We start from the raw sequence: 24,541 nt of genomic DNA, 5'->3' as shown, positions 1-24,541 counted from the left end.
ATATGGGGGGGCTGGACCTGAGAGATACGGTAATATGGGGGGCTGGACCTGAGAGATACGGTAATATGGGGGGCTGGACCTGAGAGATACGGTAATATGGGGGGCTGGACCTGAGAGATACGGTAATATGGGGGCTGGATGAGAGATACGGTAATATGGGGGGCTGGACCTGAGTGATACGGTAATATGGGGGGCTGGACCTGAGAGATACGGTAATATGGGGGGCTGGACCTGAGAGATACGGTAATATGGGGGGCTGGACCTGAGAGATGTGGTAATATGGGGGCTGGACCTGAGAGATGTGGTAATATGGGGGCTGGACCTGAGAGATGTGGTAATATGGGGGCTGGACCTGAGAGAGATGGTAATATGGGGGCTGGCCCTGAGAGATGTGGTAATATGGGGGCTGGACCTGAGAGATGTGGTAATATGGGGGTTGGACCTGAGAGATGTGGTAATATGGGGGCTGGACCTGAGAGAGATGGTAATATGGGGGCTGGACCTGAGAGAGATGGTAATATGGGGGCTGGACCTGAGAGATGTGGTAATATGGGGGGCTGGACCTGAGAGATGTGGTAATATGGGGGCTGGACCTGAGAGATGTGGTAATATGGGGGCTGGACCTGAGAGATGTGGTAATATGGGGGCTGGACCTGAGAGATGTGGGGGGTAATATGGGGGCTGGACCTGAGAGATGTGGTAATATGGGGGGGGCTGGACCTGAGAGATACGGTAATATGGGGGGGGCTGGACCTGAGAGATACGGTAATATGGGGGCTGGCTGTTGAGCACACTGAGGTTGAAGCCGAACGCTCAATTGCACCACAACACTTTACTTTGTAATGTTTTGGTCCCACAATGAATTTGGTCAGGTCATCTACTACTGCTATAAAATAGGTGTAATCATGTTTTGCCGTTGTGGATGTGAAGCTTAGTTTGAAAGTTTATCTTTGTCCTAGTCCTGCAAACACGGATTTGATTGTCTGATTTGTGTGTCCCTGGTTTCCAGCGCTGTCCAGATGTCTGCCGAGCACCGGAAGAGACTGCAGCACTTCCTGGAGTATAAAGAGTGAAGGCGTGAGCGACATGCCCAGGACTGTGTCTGTCACTTAGCTGATGACAATGGTAGTGTGACTGAGTTGATATTGTGTGTGTGTGTGTGTGTGTGTGTGTGTGTGTGTGTGTGTGTGTGTGTGTGTGTGTGTGTGGCTGTGCTTCCTATTGAAAGATCTTGAAAGTGCCAAATTTGAATTGGTTGCCTAGACTACTGTTCGTAGGAAACGAGGTTGCTTCCAAGTTCTTGTTAGTTGGTTTTTGTTTTGTACTATACATTTTGTAATGAGCTCGTCAATAATGTTTTTGTCCATCTGACAAATTGCTTTGTTGTTTTCTGCTTTAACTGAAATGAACGGGATGGCGACACACGTCTAGGAAGTCTTTGAAAAGTCGCCTCCAGCAACCTGAGTTCACGTATGATCGATGACTACATAGGGAATGAATAAAATGTTTTGTAAAAAGATGCCTTGGGTCTCATGTTGGTTCATGCATATACATCTGTAGAGAAGTGTTTTCCCCAGCAGAGGGCGCTGCCACAAAGGCCACGCCAGGTACAGGGCAGCGTAATCCTCAACACCCCCTGTGACGGTTCCACTACTGTAGTATGTCGCAGGAGAAAACCCGACTCTGAAATATGTGTACGGCTGATTCCTTGAAGGGATATTGAACTCGCCAAAAGAAGAATACTGCTGACTGCTGAAACACAGTGAATTATGAAAACATTGTGTGTTGCTATCACTACACCAGGCTACTACTTACTGCTACATGGTTTAGGTCTTAATGTAGGTAACATGCTTTAATTTCCCTCAACATCTAAGTGGGGCACCTCAACATGAGGCATATTTCATAATAGTCTACATTCAGTTTGTCAACCATCTACAGTATGTTTAGATTTCATGGTCTACATGACAAACCATGCAGAAAGGTCGCAAAGATCTCCCTCGTGACAGGTGTCTTCCCAGATCACCCCCTTTAGATCTATTCTCTAAAAAATGTCTGGGGTTCCCCTGTAATGGGTTCTAACCATAGGAACCCTTGTTCAGGCTACCGTTAATCTATTCATGTATGTTCTATTCAACATGAATTCATCTCCCAGTGTCTGGTGGAAAGCCGAATGAACCAGGTTTTCCTCTCAGTTTCTGCCTGTGCTTAGCTCCATTCCATACATTTTTTTTATCCTGAAAACCTCCTTAGTCCTTAACAATGACAAGCAGACCCATAACATGATGCAGCCACTACTACGTTTGAAAATACCACACACAGAAAACAACTGAATCAAAAGTCAACACACCTCTTTTAGCAGGGACATAATCCTAAAAATACTAAGACAGTCCAATAAAAGTCTCTAGGGCGGTCTCTGCTGCCCTCTGGTGCCAGGAAGAACCATGACAACAATATACTGCACCATCTAGAGAACTCTTAAATCGAGCCAGTAGAGACCAAAGCCAGTTCTCTGTCTAGGGTCCAATATACTGCACCATCCAAACTGTGTTCTCCTGTTTGGTACCTAGTGAACTAGGCCACTAGGATTATAGTCGGGTCTAAACTGTGTTCTCTGTGGTACTGAGTGAACTAGGCCATTAGGAGTATAGTCAGGTCTAAACTGTGTTATCCTGTTTGGTACCTATACTGAATACATTACTCTAGTCAACTTGAGGTGGAGGTGGTGCCTCGCCTGGTTCACCAACTACTTCTCTGATAGAGTTCAGTGTGTCAAATCGGAGGGCGTTTTAAATAAATGGGCATTTTGGATATGTATCAACAGAATTAATCGGACAAAAGGACCATATGTGATGTTTATGGGACATAATGGAGTGCCAACAGAAGAAGCTCGTCAAAGGTAAGGCATGATTTATATTTTTATTTCTGCGTTTTGTGTCGCGCCTGCAGGGTTGAAATATGTTTTCTCTCTTTGTTTACAGGGGTGCTATCCTCAGATAATGGCATCGTTTGTTTTCGCCGAAAAGCCTTTTTGAAATCTGGCATGGTGGCTGGATTCACAACACGTGTAGCTTTAATTTGTTACATGTGTGTTTTAATGAAAGTCTGATTTTTATAGTTATTTATTTGAATTTGACGCTCAGCATTTTCTCTGGCTTTTGGCCAAGTGGGACGCGTCCCACAAATCCCAGGGAGGTTAAGTAACATCTAACTTCAGTTATTGTGAAGTACTTGTAACCATTTGGTAAAGCAGGAGATGATGTCCTTGTTAATTTATGTCTCTCTAATATTCAGCCCATTCAGATGTAATGAAGAGTGTATAAATCTAGTCTAGTTAGGGGTTCCGCAGCTAAATTGGTCAAACCTTATTGTTGGTACAAAAATGCAAATTCCCTTGAGATGATATGGCCTAGGAGGGTGCAACCTTTCATGATGGTAAATGACCATAACAAAGCCCTCAACTACAGAGAGATGAACCTGGAGAAGAGTCCCCTAAGCAAGCTGGTCCTGGGGCTCTGTTCACAAACACAAACACACCCCACAGAGCCCCAGGACAGCAACACAATTAGACCCAATGAAATCATGAGAAAGCAAAAAGATAACCACTTGACACATTGGAAATAATCAACCAAAGAACAGAGCAAATTAGAATGCTATTTGGCCCTAAACAGAGAGTACACAGTGGCTGAACACCTGACCACTGTGACTGACCAAAAATTAAGATGTACAGACTCAGTGAGCATAGCCTTGCTATTGAGAAAGGCTGCCGTAGGCAGACCTGGCTCTCAGGAGAAGACAGGCTATGTGCTCACTGCCCACAAAATGAGGTGGAAACTGAGCTGCACTTCATAACCTCCTGCCAAATGTATGACCAAAATAGAGACACATATTTCCCCCAGATTACACAGATCCACAACGAATTTGAAAACAAACCCATTTTTGACAAACTCCCAGATCTACTGGGTGAAATACCAGTGTACCGTCACAGCAGCAAGATGGATGAGCTGTTGCCACAAGAGGTGGTCAACCAGTGAGACAACACTGTAAATAAAACCTATATTCATCTGATTACTTATCTTCACCTACTAGTCATACTACTATTTACACATAGTTAAAAGTTAAAAACACTGTACACAGTTGATAATATACTATTTGAAGCATCGTTATCCTTGTGAATCTTAAAAACACTGTACACAGCTGATAATATGAAGCGTTATTATCCTTGTGAATCCTTCATGATGTCATGTTTACTGGACATTTGATGTTGTTTTTAGTTTCTTCTCACTTTTGTTTCTTGTTCATTTCACTTGCTTTGGCAATGTAAACGTGTTTCCACGGCAATGTAAATGTGTGTTTCCACGGCAATGTAAACGTGTGTTTCCACGGCAATGTAAACGTGTGTTTCCCACGGCAATGTAAACGTGTGTTTCCCATGACAATGTAAACGTGTGTTTCCCATGGCAATGTAAACGTGTGTTTCCACGGCAATGTAAACGTGTGTTTCCACGGCAATGTAAACGTGTGTTTCCACGGCAATGTAAACGTGTGTTTCCACGGCAATGTAAACGTGTGTTTCCCATGACAATGTAAACGTGTGTTTCCACGGCAATGTAAACGTGTGTTTCCCATGACAATGTAAACGTGTGTTTCCACGGCAATGTAAACGTGTGTTTCCACGGCAATGTAAACGTGTGTTTCCCACGGCAATGTAAACGTGTGTTTCCCATGACAATGTAAACGTGTGTTTCCCATGACAATGTAAACGTGTGTTTCCACGGCAATGTAAACGTGTGTTTCCACGGCAATGTAAACGTGTGTTTCCACGGCAATGTAAACGTGTGTTTCCACGGCAATGTAAATGTGTGTTTCCCATGACAATGTAAACGTGTGTTTTGTAAACGTGTGTTTCCCATGACAATGTAAACGTGTGTTTCCCATGACAATGTAAACGTGTGTTTCCACGGCAATGTAAATGTGTGTTTCCCATGACAATGTAAATGTGTGTTTCCCAATACAATGTAAATGTGTGTTTCCCATGACAATGTAAACGTGTGTTTCCCATGACAATGTAAACGTGTGTTTCCACGGCAATGTAAACGTGTGTTTCCACGGCAATGTAAACGTGTGTTTCCACGGCAATGTAAACGTGTGTTTCCCACGGCAATGTAAACGTGTGTTTCCCATGACAATGTAAACATGTGTTTCCCATGACAATGTAAACATGTGGTTCCCATGACAATGTAAACGTGTGTTTCGTGTGTTTCCCATGGCAATGTAAACGTGTGTTTCCCATGACAATGTAAACGTGTGTTTCCCATGACAATGTAAACGTGTGGTTCCCATGACAATGTAAATGTGTGTTTCCCATGACAATGTAAACGTGTGTTTCCCATGACAATGTAAACGTGTGGTTCCCATGACAATGTAAATGTGTGTTTCCCATGACAATGTAAATGTGTGTTTCCCAATACAATGTAAATGTGTGTTTCCCATGACAATGTAAACGTGTGTTTCCCATGACAATGTAAACGTGTGTTTCCACGGCAATGTAAACGTGTGTTTCCCACGACAATGTAAACATGTGGTTCCCATGACAATGTAAACATGTGGTTCCCATGACAATGTAAACGTGTGTTTCGTGTGTTTCCCATGGCAATGTAAACGTGTTTCCCATGACAATGTAAACGTGTGTTTCCCATGACAATGTAAATGTGTGGTTCCCATGACAATGTAAACGTGTGGTTCCCATGACAATGTAAATGTGTGTTTCCCATGACAATGTAAATGTGTGTTTCCCATGACAATGTAAATGTGTGTTTCCCATGACAATGTAAACGTGTGTTTCCCACGACAATGTAAACGTGTGTTTCCCACGACAATGTAAACATGTGGTTCCCATGACAATGTAAACATGTGGTTCCCATGACAATGTAAACGTGTGTTTCGTGTGTTTCCCATGGCAATGTAAACGTGTTTCCCATGACAATGTAAACGTGTGTTTCCCATGACAATGTAAACGTGTGTTTCCCATGACAATGTAAACGTGTGGTTCCCATGACAATGTAAATGTGTGTTTCCCATGACAATGTAAACGTGTGTTTCCCATGACAATGTAAACGTGTGTTTCCCATGACAATGTAAACGTGTGGTTCCCATGACAATGTAAACGTGTGGTTCCCATGACAATGTAAACGTGTGTTTCCCATGACAATGTAAACGTGTGGTTCCCATGACAATGTAAACGTGTGGTTCCCATGACAATGTAAACGTGTGGTTCCCATGACAATGTAAACGTGTGTTTCCCAATAAAGCCCCTCGAATTGAGGGAGAAACAGGATGTAGCAGCTCACATTGTTCTAGAATGAGATCACCCCAGAGTTCTCAGAAAAACCTTCCTCCTCTGTCTGTGTACACACACACACACACACACACACACACACACACAAGATGCCTCGCCTCTCCTCTTGTCTCTGTTCACACTCGCCAAGATCCATGTCTTGACTACACAGTAACACAGTATACACACACCCACACTTCCCACACCCCCACCCACACACACACACTCACCAATAAGATTACATATCACTCTACACACCCCCTAAATACAGGAAGTGGTCATTATTATGCTGATTATAATCAATGGGTATTTTTGTAGAGGTTGATAAATTTTTTGCTAGGGCAAATCAAGTCTGACATTTTTACGTGAAAATTAGAAACCTTTTAAAAATGTCCTTTAAAATAATCTAAAACCCCAGCTTTCCTGTCATACAATCTAAGACCCCAGTTTTCCTGTCATATAATCTAACCCCAGTTTTCCTGTCATATAATCTAACCCCAGTTTTCCTGTCATATAATCTACACCCCAGTTTTCCTGTCATATAAACTAACCCCAGTTTTCCTGTCATATAATCTAACCCCAGTTTTCCTGTCATATAATCTAACCCCAGTTTTCCTGTCATATAAACTAACCCCAGTTTTCCTGTCATATAATCTAACCCCAGTTTTCCTGTCATATAATCTAATCCCAGTTTTCCTGTCATATAATCTACACCCCAGTTTTCCTGTCATATAATCTACACCCCAGTTTTTATGTGCAGAAGATCTAGGTGCTGCTGTAGGCCCTCCTTGGTTGGTGACAGAAGCACCAGATAAACAGTAGACATTTAATTATTTCTGAGTCCAATAGGGTGAGGCCGGGTGCTGCAGACTGTTCTGGTGCCCTCGCCAATTTGTTGATATATATGTTGCAGAGGGTGGGGCTTAAGCTGCATCCCTGTCTCACCCCACGGCCCTGAGGAAAGAAATGTGTGTGTTTTTATTGCAAATTTTAACTATACACTTGTTGTTTGTGTACATGGATTTTATAATGTCGTGTGTTTCCCCCCGGACAATGCTTTTCATCAATGTGTACAGCAGACCCTCATGCCAAATTGAGTTAAAGGCTTTTTGATGTAGGGAGAGGTGGTCCTCGTAACGCCTGGGCCCACTGATGTCTGGTGCCAGGGATAGATGGTGAGCACAGTGATCAGGCTGGTTCCCACCAGGCTAGGTTATACCCTGGACATTATATGGTGATCAGGCTGGTTCCCACCAGGCTAGGTAATACCCTGGACATTATATGGTGATCAGGCTGGTTCCCACCAGGCTAGGTTATACCCTGGACATTATATGGTGATCAGGCTGGTTCCCACCAGGCTAGGTTATACCCTGGACATTATATGGTGATCAGGCTGGTACCCACCAGGCTAGGTTATACCCTGGACATTATATAGAGATCAGGCTGGTTATACCCTGGACATTATATGGAGATCATGCTGGGTTCCCACCAGGCTAGGTTATACCCTGGACATTATATGGTGATCAGGCTGGTTCAAACCAGGCTAGGTAATACCCTGGACATTATATGGAGATCAGGCTGGTTATACCCTGGACATTATATGGAGATCAGGCTGGTTCCCACCAGGCTAGGTTATACCCTGGACATTATATGGTGATCAGGCTGGTTCCCACCAGGCTAGGTTATACCCTGGACATTATATGGTGATCAGGCTGGTTTTATCAGGCTAGGTTATACCCTGGACATTATATGGTGATCAGGCTGGTTCCACCAGGCTAGGTTATACCCTGGACGTTATATGGTGATCAGGCTGGTTTCATCAGGCTAGGTTATACCCTGGACATTATATGGTGATCAGGCTGGTTCCACCAGGCTAGGTTATACCCTGGACATTATATGGTGATCAGGCTGGTTCCCACCAGGCTAGGTTATACCCTGGACATTATATGGTGATCAGGCTGGTTCCCACCAGGCTAGGTTATACCCTGGACATTATATGGTGAACACAGTGATCAGGCTGGTTCCCACCAGGCTAGGTTATACCCTGGACATTATATGGTGATCAGGCTGGTTCCCACCAGACTAGGTTATACCCTGGACATTATATGGTGATCAGGCTGGTTCCCACCAGGCTAGGTTATACCCTGGACATTATATGGTGATCAGACTGGTTCCCACCAGGCTAGGTTATACCCTGGACATTATATGGTGAACATAGTGATCAGGCTGGTTCCCACCAGGCTAGGTTATACCCTGGACATTATATGGTGATCAGGCTGGTTTCATCAGGCTACGTTATACCCTGGACATTATATGGTGATCAGGCTGGTTCCCACCAGGCTAGGTTATACCCTGGACATTATATGGTGATCAGGCTGGTTCCCACCAGGCTAGGTTATACCCTGGACATTATATGGTGATCAGGCTGGTTCCCACCAGGCTAGGTTATACCCTGGACATTATATGGTGATCAGGCTGGTTCCCACCAGGCTAGGTTACACCCTGGACATTATATGGTGATCAGGCTGGTTCCCAACAGGCTAGGTTATACCCTGGACATTATATAGTGATCGGGCTGGTTCCCAACAGGCTAGGTTATACCCTGGACATTATAGAGTGATCAGGCTGGTTCCCACCAGGCTAGGTTATACCCTGGACATTATATAGTGATCAGGCTGGTTCCCACCAGGCTAGGTTATACCCTGGACATTATATAGTGATCAGGCTGGTTCCCACCAGGCTAGATTATACCCTGGACATTATATGGTGATCAGGCTGGTTCCCACCAGGCTACGTTATACCCTGGGCATTATATGGTGAACATAGTGATCAGGCTGGTTCCCACCAGGCTAGGTTATACCCTGGACATTATATGGTGAACATAGTGATCAGGCTGGTTCCCACCAGGCTAGGTTATACCCTGGACATTATATGGTGAACATAGTGATCAGGCTGGTTCCCACCAGGCTAGGTTATACCCTGGACATTATATGGTGAACATAGTGATCAGGCTGGTTCCCACCAGGCTAGGTTATACCCTGGACATTATATGGTGATCAGGCTGGTTCCATTCCCCATTCAAAGGGGTAGCTGTTCCATTCCCCAGCTACCCCTTTGCTAGTCTTCTCTATGCTGCATGTTCAGCTACAAACTGGACATCTCTCTAACAACGGCAACAGGCAGTATTAGGAGGTGGTGTTGACTGGGAGGGCCTGTGACAGGGTGATATAATAGACAGCCAAGTGGTAAATTGCATTTTGTTCTAAAGAAAGGACGAGGCTTTTGGCTAATGCACTTCACAACCAAGATGACTCTACTTGTTTTATCTGCTTGGCTGGGGAATTAACCTACTAGTTTATAAAGCCGGGTATTTTTAAATACAACTTTTCACATAGACTGAGTGACTCCAGGTTGGTTTGAGACCGGTGACGCTGTTACACTATGCAACCAACTGTGACATGTTTAGCTGTGGCCCAAGGTTGTTTTGGGTTTGTTGCAGCTAGTTAGTACGCTGCTGTAGTCAGACATGAGTGAGCTAGTACCACCAAAAGCTGCATCAAATATTTATTTTTGGCCTCGACATGGAATGCACCTCGGATGCTAATGTGACTGTTTATCTTCTTTTGAAATGTCATCGTGTTTCCAAGCTAAATCCAAGTTGTATTAAGGTAGGCTAACGTTAGGCAGATTGCTCGCTGACATCAGTTATGACAGTGATAATGATGATCGAAGTATACATAACCGAATCAATAACCATTCGTCTATGGTCTAGCAACCACTTATTCTGCACAGTGGGGTCCTTCAGCAAGGCAAACCATAGTTGGCTGTGCATCCTGCTGGAGGCATGGTGAATAGGGCTTTTCAGTCTCAAACAGCCATGATGAAATGACAACGGAGCCCCATTCAATGAAGGGAAGAGAAGTGTGAGGAGGGGCGATTTGAACTTGGAGAAAGGGGGGCATGATTTGCACTTGGAGATTGGAGAAAGGGGGGCATGATTTGCACTTGGAGATTGGAGAAAGAGGGGCATGATTTTCTGACATAATTATAATCTAAATTTACTCATTGTGACACACTGAGGTTCCAAACTGTTTTAGACCAGACTGACTTTATGACCAAAATTATCCCATTTACACTTTGTCGTCAATTTTGACACGATAATAAATGTTTCTGACTCATATTGATGCCACAGGCCGTTTTTCAAAGGGATTCAATGTTTTTTTTATTTTTTTTTATGGGGCCAGTCGTTCTTTAATGCTTGTTTGTACTTCCTCAATTTTTATCTCATGTGGGCCCAAAGGTGAACTTGACTTGACACGTTTTGTCGACAGGCCACTTCTTTTACACATGGTTTCCCAGCCTATAAATCTCAGGAGGATCAGCATCCTCTATCTCACATGATGATGATGATGATGAATTCTGACAGGATGACACACAGTAGAAGTTTCAAACAAGAGGAGAGGGAAGTGATGATCTTTCTTGGGACAGAGTGACTGGATACAGGAGTACAGGTGTTTCAGCAGTCTTTACAGGTAAGAGGGGACATGGCCTTTAAAATGCTCGGAGAAACAAATCTAACATTTGACATTATGGCAGCTAAGTGTAATGGACAACTGCAATTTCCCTGTCTATTTTACAGGTTCTCCACAACGACATAACGATGACGGTCTCCTACACCCTAGAAGTGGCCAATGCTAAGTTTGGAGGGTTTTCCAAGCTGCTCTTCAGGTGGAGGGGAAGCATCTACAAGCTGTTGTATAAAGAGTTCCTGGTGTTCTGTCTGCTGTACAGCTTCTTCAGTGTTTTCTACAGGTATGATGAGCAGCTGCCTGTCTTTTATTGGGGGTAAATATAAAGAATGGAATGTAATAGAATCCCTTTACATTTTCCCAGAGGGAGCTACAGTTCGGGAAGTCAGATTGACTTTAGCAACACTGCATTAAAGGTCCTAAACAGTCGTTCTGATTCCTGTGTATAAACTTTTGAGTGACTAAAACATCACCCACAATATTTTTTCCTGATAAAAATGTAAAACAATTGAGAAAAATGTATTCATTAATATATTTTTCTCTCATGTCAACAAGACAAGACAAGACAAGACAGACTGAGTGGGTGAGGAGCTAGTAGACTAAGTGGACAGGGAGCTAGTAGACTGAGTGGACAGGGAGCTAGTAGACTGAGTGGACAGGGCGCTAGTAGACTGAGTGGACAGGGAGCTAGTAGACTGAGTGGACAGGGAGCTAGTAGACTGAGTGGGCAGGGAGCTAGTAGACTGAGTGGACAGGGAGCTAGTAGACTGAGTGGACAGGGAGCTAGTAGACTGAGTGGACAGGGAGGTAGCTAGTGGACAGGGAGCTAGTAGACTGAGTGGACGGGGAGCTAGTAGGGTGCTAGTAGACTGAGTGGACAGGGAGCTAGTAGACTGTGGACGGGGCGCTAGTAGACTGGACAGGGAGCTAGTAGACTGAGTGGACAGGGAGCTAGTAGACTGAGTGGACAGGGAGCTAGTAGACTGAGTGGACAGGGAGCTAGTAGACTGAGTGGACAGGGAGCTAGTAGACTGAGTGGACAGGGAGCTAGTAGACTGAGTGGACAGGGAGCTAGTAGACTGAGTGGACGGGGAGCTAGTAGACTGAGTGGACAGGGAGCTAGTAGACTGAGTGGACAGGGAGCTAGTAGACTGAGTGGACGGGGAGCTAGTAGACTGAGTGGACAGGAGAGTAGACTAGTGGACAGGGAGCTAGTAGACTGACTAGCCATTTCACAGTAGACTGAGTGGACGGGGAGCCAGCCATTAGGCTGACTGAGTGGACAGGCTGAGTGGGTGAGGAGAAGTCAGCTAGTAGACTGAGTGGCGGGGTGCTAGTAGACTGAGTGGACAGGGAGCTAGTAGCTGCTGGCAAAACACATGAAAGTGCTGTTTGAATGAGTGGATGATTAGTGGACAGGGAGCTAGTAGACTGAGCTGGACAGGGAGCTAGTAGACTGAGTGGACAGGGAGCTAGTAGACTGAGTGGACGGGGCGCTAGTAGACTGAGTGGACTAAATTATAACATAATAGACTGAGTGGACAGAGGGAGCTAGTAGACTGAGTGGACAGGGAGCTTTGGTCATTAGACTGATGGACAGGGAGCAAACTGACTGGACAAGCTATCATTTAGACTGAGTGGAAAGCAGACTTTATTATTTCAGTGAAAGCTATGGAACCGGGGTGCTTCTGAGTGGACAGGGAGCTAGTAGACTTTAGTAGACTGAGTGGACAGGGAGCTAGTAGACTGACTGGACAGGGAGCTAGTAGACTGAGTGGACGGGGAGCTAGTAGACTGAGTGGACAGGGAGCTAGTAGACTGAGTGGACAGGGAGCTAGTAGACTGACTGGACAGGGAAGTCTAAATAGCCATTTCTTGTTACACCAGCCATTAGGCTGATAGGCTTGAAGTCATAAACAGCGCTGCTTTGCTGACATGAAAGTGCTGTTTGAATGAATGAAGCTGTTTGATCAAATCAGACTAAATTATAACATAATAGCACACAGAAGCCTTTGTTTGAAACTATCATTTCGAAAAAACAAAATGTTTATTATTTCAGTGAAATATGGAACCGTTCTGTATTTTATCTAACGGGTGGCAACCCTAAGTCTAAATATTGCTGTTACATTGCACAACCTGTTTGACATGAGGAAGTGTTTGACACGAGGAAGTGTTTGACACGAGGAAGTGTTTGACACGAGGAAGTGTTTGACACGAGGAAGTGTTTGACACGAGGAAGTGTTTGACACGAGGAAGTGTTTGACACGAGGAAGTGTTTGACACGAGGAAGTGTTTGACACGAGGAAGTGTTTGACACGAGGAAGTGTTTGACACGAGGAAGGGGACAACCAACTTTATGATGAAATGTGATCAACAGTCATGTTTCTTCTTTGATCTGGTTTCATCCAAATATCATCAAATTTCATGAAAAACTGTTCAGGACCTTTAAGGGTGGGAGTTACTAGCAGAAAAATGAATGTTTGGTATCAATAATCAGGTGTCTTGGATTGGATATAATTATGTTTTATATATGATTGCTTTGCAGGTTCTTCCTCACTGAGAAACAACAGTTGTTGTTTGAAAATGTAGCCCTTTACTGTGACCAGTTTACCAACTTTATACCAATGTCCTTTGTGCTGGGTAAGTCAACTTTATACCAATGTCCTTTGTGTTGGGTAAGTCAACTTTATACCAATGTCCTTTGTGCTGGGTAAGTCAACTTTATACCAATGTCCTTTGTGTTGGGTAAGTCAACTTTATACCAATGTCCTTTGTGCTGGGTAAGTCAACTTTATACCAATGTCCTTTGTGTTGGGTAAGTCAACTTTATACCAATGTCCTTTGTGCTGGGTAAGTCAACTTTATACTAATGTCCTTTGTGTTGGGTAAGTCAACTTTATACCAATGTCCTTTGTGCTGGGTAAGTCAAAACCTATGAGGTGGGATTTGTAATGCTCTATTGTACAGCTGTAGAATCTTAATTTGATCACCCGGTTGCAGGAGAACTTTCCGGCAATACAGGACATTTCAAATGTGTACTGTATTTGAGGTTTAAAAAGGCTTCTGAAGTTTGTAATTTCCACTTTGAAATTTCAGACTTGATTTTTCCTTACGAAAAATGTCCATTAATTATAATCCACAAAATAATTCACATTTCCTGTTGCTGCAGGATTATTTTCCTGCTGTAGAAAACTGGCTCAAATTAAGATCCTACATTTGTACTTATCTGGGCCAAATGATCTCAAGGGAGAATACTATGAGAATGCTACATTACTGGTTGTCATAGCTACTGATGAGCACCTGAGCAGGTAGACACCAGATCAGTCAGTCACCTGATACAGCCCTTTCTGCCCCACATGAAGGCACGCACATTTACAAAGAAAAAAATCCTAAACATCCCTTGTTTGTCACGAGTGTTAAATGAAATGATATTTGAATTTACTCTGCCGATTGTCCGTGGTGTTGGTCCTTTGGTGGGTTGAAATACGAGACAAAATATCCACAGACAAGTATCATTAAACTGATTTCAAAATGTCCTCATGATGCTGGGTATCACAGTACCCTCTGATTCATCCGTCCTCATGATGCTGGGTATCACAGCACCCTCTGATTCATCTGTCCTCATGATGCTGGGTATCACAGCACCCTCTGATTCATCCGTCCTCATGATGCTGGGTATCACAGCACCCTCTGATTCAACCATCCTCATGATGCTGGGTATCACAGCACCCTCTGATTCAACCATCCTCATGATGCTGGGTATCACAGGACCCTCTGATTCAACCATCCTCATGATGCTGGGTATTACAGCACCCTCTGATTCAACCATCCTCATGATGCTGGGTATCACAGCACCCTCTGATTCATCCGTCCTCATGATGCTGGGTATCACAGTACCCTCTGATTCATCCGTCCTCATGGTGCTGGGTATCACAGTACCCTCTGATTCATCCGTCCTCATGATGCTGAGTACCACAGTACTGTCGTGTCTTTGGCTATCCCGGATTAAGTGATATGACATGTTATTCTATAACATCCTTTCCCTGTAATTAATTTTACCTGATTGAGCTAATCATGTAAATGTAATTAACTAGAAAGTCGGGGCACCACGAAAGTGTTTATAGAGCTGTTATCTTCCGAATAAACTCTTAAAGACCTAGTCATATTTTACATCAATAGCAGTCAATATTAATCGTCACCTTAATTCAGTCTCATCTGAAAGTTGTAAATTCTTGGTTATCTTCACGAACCCTGGCTAACAAGTTGAATCAGCAATACAAAATTGGGTTTAATTATTTATTTACTACATACCGAACTAATCACACAGAATTACATAAACACAGAATACAAATGATGTCATACAGAAAACGTCCCTGGTGGACGGAGCAGATATGACGGCTGGTTACACAAAGGGTGGGGTTTGAGTGAAAGAGCGGGAAGACTGAGGAACAAAGGGAGAAGCCATGCTATCGTAAATACAGTATCTTATGCATTCTAAATTACCGCCCATTTGGAAAAAGGAAAATGCAATAAATATTTACTCTGAGCTGCGCTTCGGTAGGTTGGTCGTAGATGCTGGCCATGTTGGCCAACAGAGATCTTCCTGTCCTTGGAAGAATGTCTCTGGTGGTAAATTGGATACGTCGTCCGTCCTTTCCTAGCCCACGTTTACAGCGGCCGCTGCTAACTCAACAGCTAGGAGGTATCACTTCTGTACTGAATAAGAGTTCAAAGTTCATACCTCACGCTGAGGTTGGCTTCGTTCTGTAGTTGACATGTTAGTCCTTTTCAACGTGGGACCGTCGTCCTCACGTCCTCGGAACCGGAGGTTACATTTTCGTCAAGGGCTTATATAGTGGAGGGAGAAGGGTGTGTTTCATAGTTTATAACCAATGTCTCTTCACAGGGGCGGGCCACTGATTGAGCAGAGCTCTAACCTTATGAAAACCCAAATCTCTCATTTGGAAGCTAAAATTACATTTAATCTTTTCACAAATAGTTTCATATTTAAACATTTAAATCGCACAACAATTCCATGTGAATCTGATGACTAGAATGTGTAGACTTTCCCAGATACAGTTTATGTCGTCCTGTCGTCAGTAATAATGTCTCAGATGACAACCGAACTGACATCGTATTCATTAAGTACCAACACATATTTTCAACTGGTTGGATTACTGAAATATGGTTCCTTTCCCCCCATCTTCTGATGTTCTCAGACTCTCTATGTTTAACAAAGGCTCTTCAAGAGTCCTTCAGTAGAGTCAAGAGAGAGAGGGAAGAAAGGTGTTCATGAGGGGGGGTCATAAACCTTACCCACAGGCCAACGTCATGACAGTACCCTCTGATCAGCCCTCAGGATGCTGAGTGCCACATGATAAATGATAAACATCACTAATAAACAACCAGAACTTCTATTTGGACCAGACACTCCACGACCCAGACTGTTTTACCTACTTTTCAAAATTCATAAAGAACCAGATACCTGGACTATTCCCCATGAAGTTCCTCCTGGCAGGCCAATCGTATCAGACTGTAATAGCGAAACATACAACATAGCCCAATATATTGATCATTATATCAACCCTCTAGACTAGACACCCCAGCTACGTCAGAGACACTTATCACTTTCTTGAGAAGATCAAACCCATAGTTGTTCCCTCCCAAACATATATATTCACTATAGACATTGATACACTAACATAAATACAGCAACAGGAGTACAGACGGTCAGAAATATTTTCCATGCACATCCAGATAGCAATAGACCAGACAATGAAATACTACAATTATTAGAAATCAGCCTCACACACAATGACTTTATATTCAATGATAAGCACTACTTACAGATGGAGGGAACAGCTATGGGCAAGAAATTTGCCCCGGAATATGCAAACATTTACATGGCTGAATGGGAGAGAGAGGCATTGGCCAAGTGCCCACATCAACCTACATTCTACTACAGACTTCTAGATGACATTATAGGAGCCTGGGCTCATGATATCCAACTATTCACTGAATTCATTAGCATTCTCAACAGTCACCACCCATCCATTACGGTTAAATACATAATAGATCCATGTGAAGTACACTTCTTGGATACTACAGTCTTCTTTAATCACATAAATCAGTCTCAAAAAACAATATTCACTAAAGTTTATTTCAAACCAACAGATACACATGCTTTACTCCACAAACACAGTTATCACCCCAAACATACAGTGGGGCAAAAAAGTATTTAGTCAGCCACCAATTGTGCAAGTTCTCCCACTTAAAAAGATGAGAGAGGCCTGTAATTTTCATCATAGGTACACTTCAACTATGACAGACAAAATGATTTAAAAAATCCAGAAAATCACATTGTAGGATTTTTTATGAATTTATTTGCAAATTATGAAGGAAAATAAGTATTTGGTCAATAACAAAAGTTTATCTTAATACTTTGTTATATACCCTTTGTTGGCAATGACAGAGGTCAAACGTTTTCTGTTTCTGTTCACAAGGTTTTCACACACTGTTGCTGGTATTTTGGCCCATTCCTCCATGCAGATCTCCTCTAGAGCAGTGATGTTTTGGGGCTGTTGCTGGGCAACACGGACTTTCAACTCCCTCTAAAGATTTTCTATGAAGTTGAGATCTGGAGACTGGCTAGGCCACTCCAGGACCTTGAAATGCTTCTTTGATTACTTTTTTTCCCCACTGTACATTTAGATTTAATCACAAATTATACGGTTTCATAGGATATCTTCCTGCAAACAGGATCTGGGAAAAGCAATTCAAATACTATTTCATGCACTCAGACAGAGAGGTTACTCTAAACGATATCTCAGAACTATAAAAAACAGCACCTTGGAGGCCATCTCTCCCATTCAACCTACACTTTGTAACAGTCTGATTGGTCGGCTGTTTGAACCATTAGAGGGTGCTCTGATTGGTCGGCTGTTTGAACCATTAGAGGGTGCTCTGATTGGTCGGCTGTTTGAACCATTAGAGGGTGCTCTGATTGGTCGGCTGTTTGAACCATTAGAGATTGCTCTGCTATTCTTGGGCAGCTGAATGACCTTTGACTCCCTCCATGTCTGAGGGCACACCGTCTTCTAGGCTTAAATTGAAGATGTGGCAAACAGGAGTCACAATGCATTCCTCTACCAACCTCAGTAATGTACCGTCCAGGTTGTCGGGAACCAGGTGGTTTGTCCTTATTTATAGATATCAACAAATGTTTTCACCTCTTCCACACTCACTTTGTGGAACTCAGAACTACATGTCTAAGTTTGCTAATCTTGCCAACAAAAAAATTAGTTATGAAAGTGGTTGTTAATATCACAGGGTTTTGTTATGAACAAGTCATCTGCTGCAATGAAGGATGTTATGAGGACATGTTTTTGCCTGTTGAGGGAGCTGGCAATACAAGCATTTCGCTGCACCTGTAGTAAGACCTGCTAAACTGTGCAGTTGACCAATAATCTTTGATTTGATGTGCATGTCATATTTTCCTGTAAGGTTTCTATGTAACCCTGGCGTTCAACCGTTGGTGGGGTCAGTACACCAGCTTCCCCCTGCCTGATAACCTGATGATGGTGGTGTCAGGGAACGTCCACGGGCTCGACGAGAGGGGCCGGCTGCTCCGACGCACCCTCATGAGATATGCTAACCTCTCCTCTGTCCTCATCCTGCGATCCATCAGCACTAGAGTACGCAGAAGGTTCCCAACCCTGGAGCAGGTGGTGGATGCAGGTGGGGAGTGTGTGTGTGTGTGTGTGTGTGTGTGTGTGTGTGTGTGTGTGTGTGTGTGTGTGTGTGTGTGTGTGTGTGTGTGTGTTGTGTGTGTGTGCGTGTCCTTTCATGTCCCATGGATAATGCATAGGCTACACATCTCTATGACTGCGTTTACACAGGCAGCCCAATTCTCATCCTTTTACCCAAATTATTGTCAAAAGATTTGATTGGCCAAAAGAGATCAGATTTAGGGCTGCCTGAGTTAGGCTGTATTTACAGACGATCGTTCCTCTTATCTCCTGGTGCAGGATTTATGACACCACTGGAGCATCGCCAGCTGGATGGTCTGTACTCTGACTTCAACAAGTACTGGATGCCTCTGACGTGGTTCACTAACCTGGCATCACGGGCCAGACAGGAGGGCCGGATCAGAGACGACGTCGCTCTACGACTTCTCATGGATGTGAGTGCTTTTCTCTGTGAAACTGTGAATTGAACTATAAACTGTCCGAAGGAGACAAAACGTCAGAGACCCCCCTCGTTGCTGACATGGACCCGTCTCCATCCACAGGATTTCATTTGACTGACTTTGCACATCCAGACAATAGTATAAATCAGGACCTAACGGCCAGGAGTTCTTTCTGGTCAGTTCACATGGTCAGGTGACTCTCCTGGCCCTAACCGTGAAGCCCTTTTTGTCCTCCTGTCCCTAGGAGCTGAATAACTACAGAGGAAAGTGCAGCCTGCTGTTTCATTATGACTGGATCAGTATTCCTCTGGTCTACACTCAGGTAACCCTACCCTCTGACCCCTAAACTCTAACCCCTAAACCTCTGGTCTACACTCAGGTAACCCTACCCTCTGACCCCTAACCTCTAACCCCTAAACCTCTGGTCTACACTCAGGTAACCCTACCCTCTGACCCCTAAACTCTAACCCCTAAACCTCTGGTCTACACTCAGTTAACCCTACCCTCTAACCCCTAAACCTCTGGTCTACACTCAGGTAACCCTACCCTCTAACCCCTAAACCTCTGGTCTACACTCAGGTAACCCTACCCTCTGACCGCTAACCCCTAAACCTCTGGTCTACACTCAGGTAACCCTACCCTCTGACCCCTAACCTCTAACCCCTAAACCTCTGGTCTACACTCAGGTAACCCTACCCTCTGACACCTAACCTCTAACCCCTAAACCTCTGGTCTACACTCAGGTAACCCTACCCTCTGACCCCTAACCTCTAACCCCTAAACCTCTGGTCTACACTCAGGTAGCCCTACCCTCGGACCCCTAACCTCTAACCCCTAAACCTCAGGTCTACACTCAGGTAACCCTACCCTCTGACCCTCTAACCCCTAAACCTCTGGTCTACACTCAGGTAACCCTACCCTCTGACCCCTAACCTCTAACCCCTAAACCTCTGGTCTACACTCAGGTAACCATACCCTCTGACCCCTAACCTCTAACCCCTAAACCTCTGGTCTACACTCAGGTAACCCTACCCTCTGACCCCTAACCTCTAACCCCTAAACCTCTGGTCTACACTCAGGTAACCCTACCCTCTGACCCCTAACCTCTAACCCCTAAACCTCTGGTCTACACTCAGGTAACCCTACCCTCTGACCCCTAACCTCTAACCCCTAAACCTCTGGTCTACACTCAGGTAACCCTACCCTCTGACCCCTAACCTCTAACCCCTGAACCTCTGGTCTACACTCAGGTAACCCTACCCTCTGACCCCTAACCTCTAACCTCTAAACCTCTGGTCTACACTCAGCTAACCCTACCGTCTGACCACTAACCTCTAACCCCTAAACCTCTGGTCTACACTCAGGTAACCCTAACCTCTAACCCTAACCCCTAAACCTCTGGTCTACACTCAGGTAAATGTTACAGGCTAGGTTCAAACCCCAAGACTGTTAGCCCACTGAGCTAAACTTAGGTTAGCTTAGGGAGCTAAAACAAGTCGTCAGGTCTCAGCCAAGGTTATTTATCAGCCAAGGTTATTTATCAGCCAAGGTTATTTATCAGCCAAGGTTATTTATCAGCCAAGGTTATTTATCAGCCAAGGTTATTTATCAGCCAAGGTTATTTATCAGCCAAGGTTATTTATCAGTCAAGGTTACTTATCAGCCAAGGTTATTTATCAGTTAAGGTTACTCATCAGCCAAGGTTATTTATCATCCAATGTTATTTATCAGTCAAGGTTATTTATCAGCCAAGCTTGGTTCACTTAATCACCTTTGTTACATGTAGAGGTCAGTAATGGTGAAAGTATCTTCAGCTGTAAAAACTAAAGCTATTACTAGAAACTACTGCCTGTATAACACCAAACTACTGCCTGTATAACACCAAACTACTGCCTGTATAACACCAAACTACTGTCTGTATAACACCAAACTACTGCCTGTATAACACCAAACTACTGTCTGTATAACACCAAACTACTGTCTGTATAACACCAAACTACTGCCTGTATAACACCAAACTACTGCCTGTATAACACCAAACTACTGCCTGTATAACACCAAACTACTGCCTGTATAACACCAAACTACTGCCTGTATAATACCAAACTACTGTATAACACCAAACTCTGTATAACACCAAACTACTGCCTGTATAACACCAAACTACTGTCTGTATAACACCAAACTACTGCCTGTATAACACCAAACTACTGCCTGTATAACACCAAACTACTGCCTGTATAACACCAAACTACTGCCTGTATAACACCAAACTACTGCCTGTATAACACCAAACTACTGCCTGTATAACACCAAACTACTGCCTGTATAACACCAAACTACTGTATAACACCAAACTACTGCCTGTAACCACCAAACTACTGCCTGTATAACACCAAACTACTGCCTGTATAACACCAAACTAACACCAAACTACTGCCTGTATAACACCAAACTACTGTCTGTATAACACCAAACTACTGCCACCAAACTACTGTCTAACACCAAACTACTGCCTGTATAACACCAAACTACTGCCTGTATAACACCAAACTACTGCCTGTATAACACCAAACTACTGCCTGTATAACACCAAACTACTGCCTGTATAACACCTGTATAACACCAAACTACTGCCTGTATAACACCAAACTACTGCCTGTATAACACCAAACTACTGCCTGCCTGTATAATACCAAACTACTACCTGTATAACACCAAACTACTGCCTGTATAACACCAAACTACTGCCTGTATAACACCAAACTACTGCCTGTATAACACCAAACTACTGTCTGTATAACACCAAACTACTGTCTGTATAACACCAAACTACTGTCTGTATAACACCAAACTACTGCCTGTATAACACCAAACTACTGTCTGTATAACACCAAACTACTGTCTGTATAACACCAAACTACTGTATAACACCAAACCTGTCTGTATAACACCAAACCTGTATAACACCAAACTACTACCTGTATAACACCAAACTACTGCCTGTATAACACCAAACTACTGCCTGTATAACACCAAACTACTGCCTGTATAACACCAAACTACTGTCTGTATAACACCAAACTACTGTCTGTATAACACCAAACTACTACCCTGTATAATACCAAACTACTGTATAACACCAAACCTGCCTGTATAATACCAAACTACTGCCTGCCTGTATAATACCAAACTACTGCCTGTATAACACCAAACTACTGCCTGTATAACACCAAACTACTGCCTGTATACCAAACTACCAAACTACCCTGTATAATACCAAATTCTGTATAACACCAAACTACTGCCTGTACCAAAATACCAAACTACTGCCTGCCTGTCTGTATAACACCAATAATACCAAACTACTACCCTGCCTGTATAACACCAAACTACTGCCTGTATAACACCAAAACTACTGCCTGCCTGTATAATACCAAACTACTGCCTGTATAACACCAAACTACTGCCTGCTACTGTTTGAGGTGGATGTCTGCTTTACCTTTTTTAATTTCCAAACTGCTGCCTGTATAATTCGATGTGATTACGTCCCTCAACACAAGGTAGTGACCCTGGCTGTGTACTCGTTCTTCGGCTTCTGTCTGATCAGTCGGCAGTTCCTGAACCCTGAGAAGGGGTATAAAGGTCACCAGCTGGATTTGTACGTCCCCGTCTTCACCCTGCTTCAGTTCTTCTTCTATGCAGGCTGGCTCAAGGTGAGTTCCTTATCGATTTATTTGATTGGTTGGTTAATTGATTGATTGGATATTGATTGGTTAATTGATTGATTGGATGTTGATTTGCTGGTTAATTGATTGATTGGGTGTTGATTTGTTGGTTAGTTGATTGATTGGATATTGATTGTTTGGTTAATTGGTTTATTTAATATTGATTGGGTGGTTAATTGATTGATTGGTTTTCATTGTTGTTTGCAGTCTGAATTATGCAGAATGTACAGTCAAGTACATTCTGTTTATTTTGGCTGAGTTTATTTTGGCTGAGTTTATTTTGGCTGAGTTTATTTTGGCTGAGACATGGTCAGGAACAAATCTTGGCCCTGGTTATGCTGATGTCCTTGACTGTCCTTCCTTCTCTCTGTTCCCTAGGTGGGGGAACTGATCATCAATCCTTTTGGAGAGGACGATGACGACTTTGAAACCAACCAACTAATTGACCGAAATATTCAGGTGTGTTCATCTCACTTCAATTGAATTTAGGCCATTAATGACCATCGACTGCTGAAGTTGATTATCTGAGCATTTGTGCCAATGCTGTATTTTCAGTTTAAAAAGAAAAATCACAGTTCACTTTCCTGAACCAATCATTTACCATCTCCGATAAAGTATCGTCTGACCTTGTGGACTGTTGGGGTGTTGTCCAGAAAGAGTGATAGATCTGCTGTCTTTCATGGGTTATGTTGCTGTCTTTCTCACCCTTACATTTCTTCCCAGGTGTCCATGCTGGCTGTGGATGACATGCACCAGAACCTGCCCCCAACAGAGAAGGACAAGTTCTGGGTGGAGAGATACTTCTCTGTCCCCTACTCTACTGGTACTGAGACCCTCAGACCTACCTTCATGGGCTCAACATATGACATAAGGTAGCCTACAATGACTGTGATTCATTTGTTCATGCGTTTGATTGTTCATTCATTCATTTCTTTGTTTGTTAATTCATTGATTCATTTGGGCAGCTTTGAATCTGGTCAGGCCGTCTCCATGCCCTTCGTCTATAAGGATGAGTGTGGTGATGTGGACAGGAAGATGAAGGATGTGTCTTTAGTGAGAGACAGACAGCTGAAGGTGTCTCATCTTCAGACAGAACGAGGGGAGGGGCAGTTCAAGGTGGCTGTGGAACTCATCCAAGCCAATGACAATGAGCAGAGCTCTTGTTGAAAGATCTGTGCAACTCATTTATGGGTTTTGTTTATTTTTGGGGGGATAATTCATGCATTTTCCATGCACCTGTGTGTCAATGAGTGAAATGTGAGTGAAATGTGTGAAATGTGAAATGTCTTCTACAATCATGTTTAGATTGTTTGTTTGTAATCCTGGTAATCCTGGTTATGTAATCCTGGTAATCCTGGTTATTAAAAAATGATTTTGAAAAACATTCATTAGTCTTTTCATAAAGAATATAAAAAACAATAAATTAAACAGCTGTGCCAGTGATGCATGACTTTTAACTTTGAAGCCTGATTCCATGATATAACACTGTAGATTGATTTCAAGAACTAAATGAGTTTATCTACATAAATGTGATATACTGTAGGTTGTGAACCAATCTGCCAAGACTGACATACGTATGTATGTAAGGAATAAAGGTGTGACTGTTTTTCATATTTCATTTTTTTGTATTCTCTTATATTGTTTACTTTCTGGTGTATTTCTTACGCAATGTGTTGTGTCATTTGTAAGATGCGGGGATTTTTTGGTCTCAATAGGACACCCTGTTAAAATAAAGGGCAAATAAAAAGCACTAAAATGTCGA

At 43.3% G+C, this 24,541-nt stretch overlaps 2 protein-coding genes across 7 annotated transcripts in view; both read left to right on the top strand.

Annotated features, from left to right (window-relative positions):
• ndc1 (NDC1 transmembrane nucleoporin) overlaps positions 1-1,521 on the top strand; it is a 44,001-nt gene extending 42,480 nt beyond the window's left edge. For both annotated transcript variants that reach the window (XM_042329244.1, XM_042329243.1), the window contains exon 18: positions 1,010-1,521. In XM_042329244.1, coding sequence (XP_042185178.1) covers positions 1,010-1,073 — 64 coding nt within the window. In that variant the 3' untranslated portion in view covers positions 1,074-1,521. The remainder of the gene's footprint in view (positions 1-1,009) is intronic.
• A 980-nt stretch (positions 1,522-2,501) lies between these two features.
• On the top strand, positions 2,502-24,392 carry best4 (bestrophin 4). 5 transcript variants are annotated; one of them, XM_042329241.1, is made up of 11 exons: positions 2,502-2,896; positions 10,761-10,866; positions 10,974-11,146; positions 13,409-13,503; positions 18,367-18,600; positions 18,891-19,045; positions 19,296-19,373; positions 22,615-22,767; positions 23,158-23,238; positions 23,503-23,651; positions 23,745-24,392. In XM_042329241.1, the coding sequence occupies exons 3-11, from the start codon at positions 10,995-10,997 to the stop codon at positions 23,944-23,946; spliced, it is 1,299 nt and encodes a 432-aa protein (XP_042185175.1). In that variant the 5' UTR covers positions 2,502-2,896; positions 10,761-10,866; positions 10,974-10,994; the 3' UTR covers positions 23,947-24,392. The 5 variants fall into 5 exon arrangements, with proteins under 5 accessions (XP_042185175.1, XP_042185173.1, XP_042185174.1 ...); XM_042329239.1 differs by having other exon boundaries at positions 10,666-10,866; XM_042329238.1 differs by lacking the exon at positions 2,502-2,896 and having other exon boundaries at positions 9,345-10,866.
• Positions 24,393-24,541: the final 149 nt, after the last annotated feature.

The sequence above is a fragment of the Oncorhynchus tshawytscha genome, linkage group LG10 (genome assembly GCF_018296145.1).
Source record: "Oncorhynchus tshawytscha isolate Ot180627B linkage group LG10, Otsh_v2.0, whole genome shotgun sequence".
Lineage (NCBI taxonomy): Eukaryota > Metazoa > Chordata > Actinopteri > Salmoniformes > Salmonidae > Oncorhynchus > Oncorhynchus tshawytscha.
This window is presented reverse-complemented; position numbering and strand designations above follow the sequence as displayed.